Source organism: Thalassophryne amazonica, chromosome 6, assembly GCF_902500255.1.
Source record: "Thalassophryne amazonica chromosome 6, fThaAma1.1, whole genome shotgun sequence".
NCBI classification, from domain to species: Eukaryota; Metazoa; Chordata; class Actinopteri; order Batrachoidiformes; family Batrachoididae; genus Thalassophryne; species Thalassophryne amazonica.
This window is the reverse complement of record NC_047108.1, coordinates 65,533,638-65,548,227: the sequence shown is the minus strand read 5'-3', so window position 1 is coordinate 65,548,227 and position 14,590 is coordinate 65,533,638. Positions and strand designations below refer to the sequence as shown.

The 14,590-nt window shown below is 41.2% G+C and overlaps 1 protein-coding gene across 1 annotated transcript in view; it reads right to left on the bottom strand.

Moving 5' to 3' along the window:
* The window catches only part of arhgap4a (Rho GTPase activating protein 4a), a 66,551-nt gene that overhangs the window by 40,078 nt on the left and 11,883 nt on the right, over window positions 1-14,590 (bottom strand). Inside the window, exons 11-14 of the mRNA XM_034172355.1 lie at window positions 6,608-6,691; window positions 5,105-5,284; window positions 4,882-4,966; window positions 4,700-4,727 (exon numbers count right to left, since the gene is read on the bottom strand). Of these exons, the coding sequence (XP_034028246.1) occupies window positions 4,700-4,727; window positions 4,882-4,966; window positions 5,105-5,284; window positions 6,608-6,691 (377 nt within the window). The remainder of the gene's footprint in view (window positions 1-4,699; window positions 4,728-4,881; window positions 4,967-5,104; window positions 5,285-6,607; window positions 6,692-14,590) is intronic.

The window sequence follows — 14,590 nt, the reverse complement described above, 5'->3', positions numbered from 1 at the left end:
AGAAAAACAGATTGTGGCAGTCAGTAACGGTTACTTTTTTTAGACCAAGCAGAGGAAAAAAATATGGAATCACTCAATTCTGAGGAAAAAATTATGGAATCACCCTGTAAATTTTCATCCCCAAAACTAACACCTGCATCATATCAGATCTGCTCGTTAGTCTGCATCTAAAAAAGAGTGAACACACCTTGGAGAGCTGTTGCACCAAGTGGACTGACATGAATCATGGCTCCAACACGAGAGATGTCAATTGAAACAAAGGAGAGGATTATCAAACTCTTAAAAGAGAGTAAATCATCACGCAATGTTGCAAAAGATGTTGGTTGTTCACAGTCAGCTGTGTCTAAACTCTGGACCAAATACAAACAACATGGGAAGGTTGTTAAAGGCAAACATACTGGTAGACCAAGGAAGACATCAAAGCATCAAGACAGAAAACTTAAAGCAATATGTCTCAAAAATCGAAAATGCACAACAAAACAAATGAGGAACGAATGGGAGGAAACTGGAGTCAACGTCTGTGACCGAACTGTAAGAAACCGCCTAAAGGAAATGGGATTTACATACAGAAAAGCTAAACGAAAGGCATCAACACCTAAACAGAAAAAAAACAAGGTTACAATGGGCTAAGGAAAAGCAATTGTGGACTGTGGATGACTGGATGAAAGTCATATTCAGTGATGAATCTCGAATCTGCACTGGGCAAGGTGATGATGCTGGAACATTTGTTTGGTGCCTTTCCAATGAGATTTATAAAGATGACTGCCTGAAGAGAACATGTAAATTTCCACAGTCATTGATGATATGGGGCTGCATGTCAGGTAAAGGCACTGGGGAGATGGCTGTCATTACATCATCAATAAATGCACAAGTTTATGTTGATATTTTGGACAATTGAAAGGATGTTTGGGGATGATGAAATCATTTTTCAAGATGATAATGCATCTTGCCATAGAGCAAAAACTGCAAAAACATTCCTTGCAAAAAGACACATAGGGTCAATGTCATGGCATAGGGTCAATGTCAATGAGCAGATCTGATTTGATGCAGGTGTTAATTTGGGGGATGAAAATTTACAGGGTGATTCCATAATTTTTTCCTCAGAATTGAGTGATTCCATATTTTTTTCCTCTGCTTGGTCTAAAAAGTAACCGTTACTGACTGCCACAATCTTTTTTTTCTTGATTTCTTATAGTGTTTCTTAAAGCCAGAAAGTTGCCATTTGAAATGACTCTAGTTTTGTGTCATGTCTGTGATCTGCTTTTTTTCTACAAAATTAAACAACTGAATGAACATCCTCTGAGGCCGGTGATTCCATAATTTCTGCCAGGGGTTGTAGTTGCAAGTGTACCGGAGACAATACTGAAAGTTACTGGTCAACTGTAGCTTCCGATAATTTTTTGGGTGGTTTAATGGTTTAGCTTCATAAAAGCTAAATTTTCAGTTAGCTGATTAGCTGTTATCGAAGCTAACTCTTTGGTTAGCTGTGCCCACCACTGGTCTTCTTCATGCATGGCCACACTTTTTTTTTTTTTGGAGGCATATTTACAGTTGTGCCACACTGCTTTAATTTTTGAATGACTGATATAACTAAACTGAGGGATAGTCAGTGATTGCAAATGTTCTTGTGTCAATCCAGCGAACTGTGTTTTTTTCCCCACTGTGGCTGTAAAACCAGTGACCTGGTTCTGCGAGTCATTACGCAATCTACTGATTTCTCAATTCCAGTCTAGGAGCATGCGGCGGTGCATCCACCACACTATGGAACCTCTTTGGGTTTTGGATAACAACCCAGGCAGACAGCTGGTCCATCCCCTCCTCACAAATGTGGCCATCCCTTTGTTATAGTCAAGTGAAAGATGAAGATCACCTCGGTCTTATCCAGCCGCAGGGGTTCTCAACAGTGAGGCACCTGTGTGCTGGATTATGCACACAGAAAAGCATCACATAGCCAAAATGTCAATAGCTGGTGCTCCCTCGCCATGCAAGTGATACTCTTCATCTGAGTCTCCCCAAGTAACTGTGTGTTTGACACAAAATCAAATCTGAAGAGACCCAGTACCAAAGACATCAAGTTGTCACCTTAAGTGACTGGTTAGCATCAAAGTCTCACAACCATCCAGTAAGACAGGAAGCACCAGAACCCTGAAGATGTGGCCCACCAAATCAGCATCGACTCCAGATGCTCCTCCCTGCCGTATCTTGATCTCGAAGGCTGAGGAATCAGAGACTTTAATGCCACTCCCGAGATAAGGAAATCTGTCTGAAAGGTCAACAATTCTGCCTGTTGAGTTCAGGAAGTCGCTGAAAGCCTGGTCTTGACCTTGGACAACTGCAAACCCAGACACTGCGATTACTCGCTCAGCTTCTTATGTGCTGTAATCAAGGCATCCATTGATTCCACAAAGATCACAGCATCGTCTGCAAAGCCAAGGTCGGTAAACCTATTATTTTGTTTAACAATATTATTTCATTCAATTCATATTGTAGATATCTGTTTTCACTTTGAGATAAAAGAACATATTTTTATACAACCCCAATTCCAATGAAGTTGGGACATTGTGTGAAATGTAACTAAAACCAGAATACAATGATTTGCAAATCCTCTTCAACCTACAGTAGTGTTCAGAATAATAGTAGTGCTATGTGACTAAAAAGATTAATCGAGGTTTTGAGTAAGTTTCTTATTGTTACATGGGAAACAAGGTACCAGTTGATTCAGTAGATTCTCACAAATCCAACAAGACCAAGCAGTCATGATATGCACACTCTTAAGGCTATGAAACTGGGCTATTAGTAAAAAAAAAAAAAAGTAGAAAAGGGGGTGTTCACAATAATAGTAGTGTGGCATTCAGTCAGTGAGTTTGTCAATTTTGTGGAACAAACAGGTGTGAATCAGGTGTCCCCTATTTAAGGATGAAGCCAGCACCTGTTGAACACGCTTTTCTCTTTGAAAGTCTGAGGAAAATGGGACGTTCAAGACATTGTTCAGAAGAACAGTGTAGTTTGATTAAAAAGTTGATTGGAGAGGGGAAAACTTATACGCAGGTGCAAAAAATTATAGGCTGTTCATCCACAATGATCTCCAATGCTTTAAAATGGACAAAAAAACCACAGACGCGTGGAAGAAAACAGAAAACCACCATCAAAATGGTTAGAAGAATAACCAGAACAGCAAAGGCTCGCCCACTGATCAGCTCCAGGATGATCAAAGACAGTCTGGAGTAGGGATGGGTATAGAGAACCGGTTCCTTTCGGGTATCGTTAAGAAATGATTCGATCCACTGACATCAATAAGCTTTGTGCTTAACGATTCTGTTATCGGTCCTTCAGAGTGGCCGTTGTTTTGGGGGGTGTTTGTCAGGAAAATGATCATTTTTCTACATTGATTACAGACCCTGCAACGGGTCCGTGATCAACTTTGCTCTGAACCTTGAACCAATCGAAGCATGGTTCGCAGATTGAAGCAATGCTTCGACCTGTTGCTTCGTTTATACTTTCTTTCTTTTGCTTAATTTTCCCCCGCTAAAACCCTAAAGAGCATACGTCTGAGTATTATTTACCTTTTCTATGTTAAACCGACCTGTTATGGTCTTCTGAAACAGTTGATGTATTTTTTAACTTAAAAACGGGAGCGATGCTAACGTGTTAGCATGTCTATGGCATTTTCAATGTTAAAAGTTAGCATTACGCATTTGCAGCTGTCATCACGTTCGGGTGCATTGGTTTTCAAATTGTAATATTTTTTAAATTTATTTTTGCTTATATATTAATAATCTAATGCTTATTATATACAATTTTAGAGAAAGAGACAAAAAGAACCTGAATAGAAACACAACAAATATAAAAACAACTAACAATGAACATACATAAATAAATAAATACATATAGAAATAAATGTTTCCTGTGAACACCGAGTGACTTTTACACCTCCATTTCATCCCTGTCTTATTTAAGTTTAATGACAGTTTGTTTCGGTCAAACCATATTTTCAGTGTGTTAATTTCTTCAGTGATTTCCTCCAGAACTATCTGACAAACTAGAAAACTGCTGCATCCTAGTAAGAGCAGAATACTACTGGAATGAATCTGAATAAGGAAAGTTGTTTTGTTTTTTCTCACCTAAATGGATGCTGCACTCACTGCAGTTTATTGTCTGGAATAGTCCCCGATTGCATTTCAAAGCTTCTAGAATTCAAACATTTTTGTGCAGGTGGTGTTGGGGGGTAATTTTGGGTTTTAGCTTTTTTGTTTTTCACCACTTTCATCCCTGAATATGTCAATCGTGAGTCACGTTTGTGCGGATTAAAGTTATTATTATTCTGAACACTACTGTATGGCTTTCGCTTTGCATGGTAAACATACCACTGTCCCAGCTTTTTTGAAACATGTTGCAGGTATCCATTTCAAAATGAGCAAATATTTGCACAAAAACAATAAAGTTTATCAGTTTGAACATTAAATATCTTGTCTTTGTGGTGTATTCAATTGAATATAGGTTGAAGAGGATTTGAAAACCATTGTGTTCTGTTTTTATTTACATTTTACACAACATCCCAACTTCATTGGAATTGGGGCTGTATGTATGTGAGCAAGGCTGGATATTATTTTGACTGTCCAATTATTCCAGTCTGGAACATTTCCAGCTTTATTCAAAATATAATACATTAATAAATTGTTCTTAATATTTCTAACCCTACCTGGGCTCATGTCCAATTGTTGCTTCAGCTAAGGGGAAAAACAGTTAAAAAGGAGATTAACTGAGAACCACAGTAACAGTTCTAAGTTATTTATTTTTTTGAAGAAGTTAATTTTACTGGGATATATTACTCCACATTGTAGCAACAGTTTGGACCATTTGGCAGTGTGGTATTGTTGATACCTTTTTCCACAGCTTCTTTGAGCAGGTCATGTTTGGCTTCTAGTTTAGACACCATTGAGCTTCCTATGAGATATTCCTTTACCCTCTGCAAATAAAATCATAGTCACTCTCTGTGGATGCCTCTCCAGCCAGCTGTCAAACCAGCAGCCACATCCAATCAATGGTATTATCAAAACTGGTGGTGGAGAAGCATGGTCACACATTACCGCAAAAATATACTTACAGTGAAGTAGAGGTTTTCTACTTCCTGCAGGTTGGACCGGCGGCGGGCCACACTCGGCCTGGCAAGCAGGTTCTCAGCGCTGCCCTCCTGTGATGAAGTGCTGCCACTGCAGGGCTCCAGGTCATTATCACTGATGCGCTCCAGCAGAGATGTCTGTGCAGCCAGCATGCTCCTATCAGCCTGTCAGGGAACAATTGCTCCAGTGATTCAGCACAGACACAAGTCATCACATCACTGTACAAAACACCAAATCTGTGGCCAAGCCGACATCGCAACAATGTTTTTTTATTTTTTAAAGTAAGTTTCATACAGACTCTTTTATGCTGCATTTACACATAGGCAAGACGTGTTACGGATGTCATATTTGCATCATTCTTGGCACATTCCTGACATTCTTAACGTGACTTAACGCATCTGAATAGGTTTCTTAAAAATGCGTGTTGGTGATTTTCGTGGAGCATGTTTTTGGCTGTCAAAAAATCTACAAATGTCATGCACCACCCTCATTTCGCCTCATGTCGTGGAGGTCATAACTGAGCGTGTTGCTCCGTCTTGATTAGTGGTGATCCTTAATAGAGCATGACAGCGTTCTTCTCTGACGTGTGTACAATTAAACTCTGCTGCACCGCATTTAGCTTCATTGCTTCAATATGCTGAAGAAGGGCAGTGACGCCAAGTCAGCTAAGTCTTGTTCCAATGCTCAGCACGCTCCTGCAGGTGTTGCACCTGCTGCTGCTGCATGTGCCTGATGTTTGGGAAAACGAACGAGACGAGAGCCGCATGGAGCCACACATCTGGCTCTCTCAGTCTCCTCCCCCTTTCTGCACCACTCTGTGGCACAGAGCCCTACTAAGCATGCAATCGCAAAGTTCTTCTGCTGTGGATTTTGAAGACCAAACTGGAGCAATCTGAATTGTTCAGCAACTGGGATGAATATGGGGGTGTGTGTGGAGACAATTCGCCTCATTCACAATGTGACAGAACATAATGAAGCGCTTTTACGTGTGATAGCGCACAACAATGTGGAACATTATTCTTCACTGTGCGTAATGGTTACAATAATTCTCCAGCAACACGTGCCATTAATCGTAACGCATGGTGACAGGTTGCACCAGTTCCTGAGGACACCTGACGCCTCTGCCCCGAATCATCACATTCGTGATCAGCGGCCAAGAATGTATACTTCATGGCATTTGTGACTTGCCGTCATTATGTGTAAATGCACCATTATTCAGCTGGAAGGCTAAAAGTTGACGCAATGATCAGAGCTGATCCAACTGCATAGAAACGTGCTACACTTGGTGCCGTCATGTGATTTTTGTTCTGTAGGTGGACACTCTTAATAATCTTTCAATAATTTCTTCTTTAGATATTTACATCAATAGATCTTGTATATTTGTGATTTAAATCCAGCTGTAAAGTCACATTGAGTAACTTGACTATATTGAGTACTTGCTACCAAATCTTGTAGTAAGATAAAGGATGCAGTGTGTTGGAATATACCTCGTATGTTTCCTGGGTAACAGCTTTCAGTCTGGTCTGTATCTGTTTGAACCTGGTCTCACTTTCTCCACTGACCTCAGACACCTGAGAGACACACAAGGATCCAGTTTGTTCATTTCACTTGTAAAGACAACATAGAACGAATCCTCATTCAAAAGTAACACGAAAAAGGTGATTAAAATAATGAAATAAAAGAAGTGTAAAGCATGTCAAATACTTTAAAAAGAAAAGCAGACTTTCTTTTTAAAGAAATAAATGAGCTGCACATAAGCTCCTAGCAATCACAGTGGATTAGTGGTTAGCGCTGTCGCCTCACAGTGGGAAGGTCGTGAGATTTCTTCTGACCCAGGGCCTCTCTCTGTGGAGTTTGCATGTTCTCTGTTTGTGTGGCTTCTCTCCGGGTGCTCCGGCTTCCTCCCACATCCAAAGACACGCAGATTAGGTGAACTGGAAACTTTAAATTGACCGTACGTAGGTGTGCGTGTGAAAGTTTGGTTGTCTATATGTGGCCCTGTGATAGACTGGCGTCCTGTCCAGTGTGTGCCCTGCCTCGTGCCCTATGACTGCTGTGACAGACTCCAGCAGTCTGGAGTCCGTGACCCTTACTTGGAGTAAGCAGGCATAGAAAATGGAGGGATGGATGGATAAGGTCCTTACTATAAATGGCCTAATGCGTGTGACTGTCGCTGTGTGTCCAACAGGGTCAACCCATATACAGGTAAAGGGGTGGAGCAGCGACACCCTGCATGACCTGGGCATGATGAATGAAGCCAGAACATGCCCCTAATCTTAAGAATTACCAACAAAAGAGGCTAACCTTTGTTCAGGTGACAGAGTGATGGTTCTTATAATGGTTTGACTTGGTGTAGCCATTAAAAATCATGACCCAATTATTTCCTCTGTAAATGTGGAGTAACTGCCCCCCCCCCCCACACACACACACACCTTACATGATCAGTTACGAAAATTAACCACACAACAAGCCAAATTACTGCAGATATTTTTAGTGTTAGTCTTTCAACTGCCCCTGTGTTCATGCAGGGTCCACCACATTGGATCCACCACTGATCCGCACTGGGGTTTAGCACAAGTTTTAAACTGCATGCCCTTCCTAATGCAACTCCAGGTTGACCAGGTGAAATACATGCAGTCCTGATCTTCCTAAGAGGTTTCCCATTCAACTAGTAACCAAATTAGATTACGGCCCTGTCACACCTTGACGATTTAGCTAGCATATGCCAATTGCATTAAAAAAACGCTGGCATAAGTCCAATAAGTTAAGGGCAGGTTTTTTTATAAGTTAAAAGCAAGTTGAAGCACATTGAAACACACTGAAGCTCGCTCATGTATGTTCTAATAAGCTGAGCTCCTGAAAAAGTTTTGGGCATGCTGAAAATTTTCAACGAGGGCCAGCGGCAGCGTGTGACTAATACGTCCCGCACATGCTGGACATAAGTTGTAAGTAAGTTACATGATTGTTGGCACACATTTCTTGTAATTTACTCATAACTCTAAATATGTCCATTAATGCTGGCCACTGACTGGCTGAAACCTGCGGTCCTCATGCGGACAGACCGTTTCATTCACACATGTAAATCTGACCTGTTCGTTTCAGTCCAATTCACCATCACAGACAGACATAAATCCACATAAAGCTCCTGATTTTTGAAAATGATGTCTGAAAATCCTTTAATAAGTGTCTGGAAATACAGCATTTTAAAGCGAGTCCCTCTGTGGTTTATCTGCTGCAGGTGCGTTTCTCATGCCGGTGTCGTACGCTCTGATCACACAGAAGTGCTGTGATTATTTTAACTTTTAAAGCGCTGGCATCGTCCATAATGTCCAGCAGTTTGTCCAGAGAGTCCAGCTTCATGCCAACCACAGAGCCAAATGCTCAAAACACAAAAAACAGCCACAGCCATCAAACTCTGACTGACCACAGCTCTGAGCTCAGCTTAGTGACAACACATGAGCTGTCACACAAAGTGACCACATTCCTTATTTTGCTTAAATTTATGACTTAAAGCATCTTAAACTAAGAACTAAAGTCCCCCCCCCACACCCCCCCCCACACACACACACAGTTGTTGTGGAGGTAGGAAACTAGCCATAGAGACCAAAACCACTTCTTTGCACCAAGCTGTGAACAACCTGGTTAAAAACTCCACTGTCTTCTCTCTCACTGACTGACTGACTGACTGACTCTCTCTCTCTCTCACACACACACACACACACACACACACACACACACACACCTTGATAATTAGTTCATCATCTACATTCTCTATCACCTCAACCTGCTGCATGTCCTTTCCAACTCAGTCCCCTGTCTGGCCTCCACCAATTCTCCTTATTTTTCTTCCTTTCCTCTGTCCAGATGTCACACCCAGTACCTTCCCAGCTGTCTCCCTCATCACATCTACAGTTGTTATCCAGAATCACTTCACCTCCATCCAGTGCTTGTCTCGCACCCTCCCTGAATTTCACATGACAGTCTTCCTCCGTCTGCTTCCACCATTAGATCCTTGGTTCAGCTCTCACTCTCTTCCTCTTCTTCACCTCAAACTTTATCCTAAAAATGATCATTTGATGCCATCTAGCTACCCTCTCACTTGATACCACCTTGCAGTCTCCAATTTCTTTTAGACTGCACCCCTACATGAGACAAGGTCTACCTTCCTCATTTACTCAGAATGCACTGGCCGTACACCCCATGTGAATCATGAACTGAATTTTCATACTGAATTGATCAAGGTGTGTTTTTTTAAACAATGACCATAACAGCAGCAGAACCTATGCTACTGTTGGGCAACAAAAGAGAGGGAGAAGAGGAAAGGTAAGACTGTTGAGGTTAGAATCAAATTGAAAATTGGTACACAGCACTTCACTTTTTCCACATTTTGTTATGTTACAGCCTTTTTCCAAACTGGATTAAATTCATTGTTTTCACACAAAATTGTACTCACAACACCCCATAATGACAACATGAAAAAACTATACTTTGAAGATATTTTGCAAATTTGTTAACAACAATAATAATAATAATAATAATAAAAACTAAGAAATCACACGTACATAAGTATTCACACCCTTTGCTCAATACTTTGTTGATGCACCTTTGGCAGCAGTTAACAGCCTCAAGTCTTCTTGAATATGATGCCAAAAGCTTGGTGCACCTATCTTTGGGCAATTTTGCCCAGTCCTCTTTGCAGCACCTCTCAAGCAACATCAGGTTGGATTGGGAGTGTCAGTGTACAGCCATTTTCAGATCTCTCCAGAGATATTCAATTGAATTCAGGTCAGGGCTCTGCCTGGGCCACTCAAGGACAAACACAGACCTCTGGATCTGTTCCTAAATGTTTCAAAAGAAATCTAATCTTGACCCTAGTGTATTGAAAAACTATAGGCCGTTATCAAATCTATCACTTTGTTCAAAAATTTTGGAAATGTGATTTCATGGCAGCTCGTGGACCACCTTACTGAGAATAATCTTTTCGAGCCACTGCAGTCTGCTTTTAGAAAATATCATTCCACAGAGATGGCTCTCACTAAAGTGGTGAATGATCTTCTGCTTGCAATGGATTTGGACACCACTACGGTTATGGTGCTGTTCGGGCTTAGTGCTGAGTTTGATACCGTGGATCATCATATTCTACTCAACAGGCTGGAGAATCATTTTGGGATTACTGGGAGTGCCCTTGCATGGCTGACGTCATACCTGAGCAGTCATTCTCATTGTGTTTTGTACAGTAACACTACCTCTAAACTTAGTGACATGAAATTTGGGGTTCCACAGGGGCCCGTGTTAGACCCCCTGCTTTTCTCCCTTTATACAGCACCCCTTGGGCACACATTTTGGGATTACCTTTCATTGCTATGCTGATGATACTCAGTTATACATGCCGATAACTGCTCATAATCTCATTCCCATGAAATCCTTAGAAGATTGCCTTGCATCAGTGAAAAGCTGGATGTCTAGAAAATTCCTACTTTTGAACTCTGATAAGACTGAAATGATGGTTCCTGGTCCAGTGAGACATCGCATCAATTTGACCAGCTAATGCTTAGCCTAGGCTCGTGTGTCATACATCACACTGACAAAGTGAGGAACCTTCGTGTAATTTTTGATCCTACGTTGTCCTTTGGCCTCCATATTAGAGATATTACGAGGACTGCTTTGTTCTACCTGTGAAATATAGCAAAGATTCATCCCATCCTGTCTATGGCTGATGCTGAGACCCTGATTCATGCATTTGTTTCTTCTAGATTAGACTACTGCAATGTTCTATTTTCTGGTTTACCGTAGTCCAGCATTAGGGCTCTCAATTGGTTCAAAATGCTGCTGTCAGACTTTTGACACAAAGCAGAAAGTTTGACCACATTATACCCATTTTGGCATCTCTTCACTGGCTTCCTGTCCCTGTGAGGCCAGATTTTAAGGTTCTGCTGCTAACCTATGAAATTGTTCCTGGACTGGCACCTCCTTACTTAGCTGACCTAATTAAACCCTACGTACCGGCCCGGGCTTTGTGTTCTCAAGAGTGTAGGATTACTTTGTGTCCCTAGGGTGAATAAAAAGTCTGCGGGTCACAGAGCTTTCTCTTATCGTGCCCCTGTTCCGTGGAATGATCTCCCTGCATCAATAAAAACAGTCAGATTCTGTAGAGACTTTCAAGTCCAGACTTAAGACGCACTTATTTCCCCTTTCGTATGGCTAGCACACTAGCATAGTATGTTACTATGCTTTTTACTCTTTTAAATTCATTTTATTAGGTAAGAGTGCGTGCCACGGCCTCAACTTTATCTAAATTCTGGGTCTTTTAGTGAAGCTTAGGGTTAGTGGCCGGCGATCACCTTAGTATTTCTTCTGTTTTTGTTGTTGCTTATTGCTAACAAATTATACTGTATTTGCCTTTCTAATGTCTGATTCCGTTTTTTTTTTTTTCCTCTGTTGGCTCCATCCAGAGATGAGTGTGGTGTCATCAAAATTGATCAGCAGCAGTTTTTAATCCAGTGAACCAGGCAGTTTTTCTGTCAAGCTGACAGTTTTGTTTTTTTGTTGTTGTTGTTGTTTTGTTTTTGTTTTTTTCAACATTTTTGAGTGGGATTATATGACTTAAAAAAACAAAAAACAAAAAACAATATAAACACCCAATTAGAGCTGAACCTGGACTGATTTGTCCAAAATGCTCTTTTAACTGAATCTTAAAATCTTTTAATCCCCCCGCCCTTTGGAAACACAAATCCTTTCAACCATAAAATAAACTGTAAATTTCTGAATATACGGTCACATACGGATACAGAAGGACCTCTGAATTATTTAATGTAAAATTTTCATAGCCGTTTTTAATAATGACGGCTCTTGATGAGGTGCCATCCAAAGAATCAGCAATCACGAGTGGTCAGTTTAGGCTTAAGCCCTTGACCTTTATGCACTGAGATTCCTCCAAATTCCTTGTTCAATGATATTATGCACTGTAGAGGGAGAAATACGCAAATGCAATCCAAAAGAATCTGGTCAAAGAGACACGCAAAGAGACTTTCAACCACATATTTGGTGTGCTGTATCTACAGTTTTGATCCTGTGCTGATGTCCGAAAATCCAAAACAAATTCAAATATGTGCACCAAGTTCTTGGGCTTTTATAATAATAATTATTATTATACGGCGTACAATCATTCTGTTCCAGAATAAGAACAGTTGAAAGAAATCCTTAAAAGCCATATATTACAAAGTCATTCAGGTCCAGGATGAGTGGCTATAAACATCTGACACAACAGTACCTCTTCCTACAAAATTTCATTGAAATCCATTTGTATCTCTATACTCTGATTTTTCTGTTGAGAATTTCCTTTCATCTCCTCTTTCATTGTGAAGTCATATCTTCAGTTTCTCTCCAACATTCCTAACGTCTCACCACAGATTTGGATCACTCATCTTTGAATCTTTCTAAGGAGATTCTGTTTTCATCTCCATTTGTGTTGTTTCAATCAGGAATCAAGATCAAGGGTGATCTTGACTATAGCGTCAAAGATCAAAGGCAAGATCCCCCAATCAATCTGGATATGCACCGATATTTAAAGCTGTACAACCTTTCAAATTTCACAAAACTGACAAAATTTAGTTTCTAATGAAATCTACGCATGATAATGTCGGTTTACGAGGGCTGTCCATAAAGTATAGGTCCTTTTTATTTTTTTCAAAAACTATATGGATTTCATTCATATGTTTTTACGTCAGACATGCTTGAACCCTCGTGCGCATGCGTGAGTTTTTCCACGCCTGTCGGTGACGTCATTCGCCTGTGAGCACTCCTTGTGGGAGGAGTCGTCCAGCCCCTCGTCGGAATTCCTTTGTCTGAGAAGTTGCTGAGAGACTGGCGCTTTGTTTGATCAAAATTTTTTCTAAACCTGTGAGACACATCGAAGTGGACATGGTTCGAAAAATTAAGCTGGTTTTCAGTGAAAACGTTAACGGCTGATGAGAGATTTTGAGGTGACACTGTCGCTTTAAGGACTTCCCACGGTGCGAGACGTCGCGCTGCGCTCTCAGCCGCCGTCGTCAGCCTGTTCAAGCTGAAAACCTCCACATTTCAGGCTCTATTGATCCAGGACGTCGTGAGAGAACAGAGAAGTTTCAGAAGAAGTCGGTTTCAGCATTTTATCCGGATATTCCACTGTTAAAGGAGATTTTTTTAATGAAAGGCGTGCGGACGGGTCCGCGCGTCGGGACGCAGCTGGCGCGGAGCAGCGGCACAGGAAAAACACCTCCGTGTTGATAACCATTTGTAAAATCCAGGCAGCTTTTGATGGCTTTCAGTGGAGTGAGTATATGAGAAATTGTTTAACAGCTGGACATGTTCCAACTTGTCCTTAAGGCTTCCAACAGAGGTGTTTTTCCTGTGGCGTGAGCGTCGCGGCGGCTGCGAGCCGACGCGCGGACCCGTCCGCACGTCTTTCATTAAAAAAATCTCCTTTAACAGTGGAATATCCGGATAAAATGCTGAAACCGACTTCTTCTGAAACTTCTCTGTTCTCTCACGACGTCCTGGATCAACAGAGCCTGAAATGTGGAGGTTTTCAGCTTGAAACAGGCTGATGACGCCGCCTGAGAGCGCTGTGCGACGTCTCGCACTGTGGGAAGTCCTTAAAGCGACAGTGTCACCTCAAAATCTCTCATCAGCCGTTAAAATTTTCACTGAAAACCAGCTTAATTTTTCGAACCGTGTCCACTTCGATGTGTCTCACAGGTTTAGAAAAAATTTTGATCAAACAAAGCGCCAGTCTCTCAGCAACTTCTCAGACAAAGGAATTCCGACGAGGGGCTGGACAACTCCTCCCACAAGGAGTGCTCACAGGCGAATGACGTCACCGACAGGCATGGAAAAACTCACGCATGCGCACGAGGGTTCAAGCATGTCTGACGTAAAAACATATGAATGAAATCCATATAGTTTTTGAAAAAAATAAAAAGGACCTATACTTTATGGACAGACCTCGTATTTTTGAAATGTCTGGAAAAATGACAGCTCATTTTAATGAAGAGAACATATTTACCTGGGGGAATTCCATAAGAAATACTTTATTTTCCTTTTAATGCTGTCTCCAGGAGAAGTGCATGTGTGCATGGATCAGGTTTTTAAATTATTAGAAGTTACCTGTGACCTCGTGTGATTTGCGTACATGGGACGTGGACGCTAACATCTGTATAAAAAAAAATCTGTAAGAGCCCATTTCGGCTGCTTGTACCCGTGATCTAGGTCTTTTGGTCATGACCCAACCCTCATGACCATAGCTGAGAGTAGGAATGATGATGATTATTATTATTATTACTTCTCCTGCTTGGGACTCCCAAGCTGGCGGCTGCGCGACCATGTTGCTGCGGCTCCCCCCACACTTGGAGTGTGGACATAATTTCTTTGTTGTTGCACTCGTGTAATGACAATGACAAATAAATTTGACAATTCTATTTTTTTTTCATTTC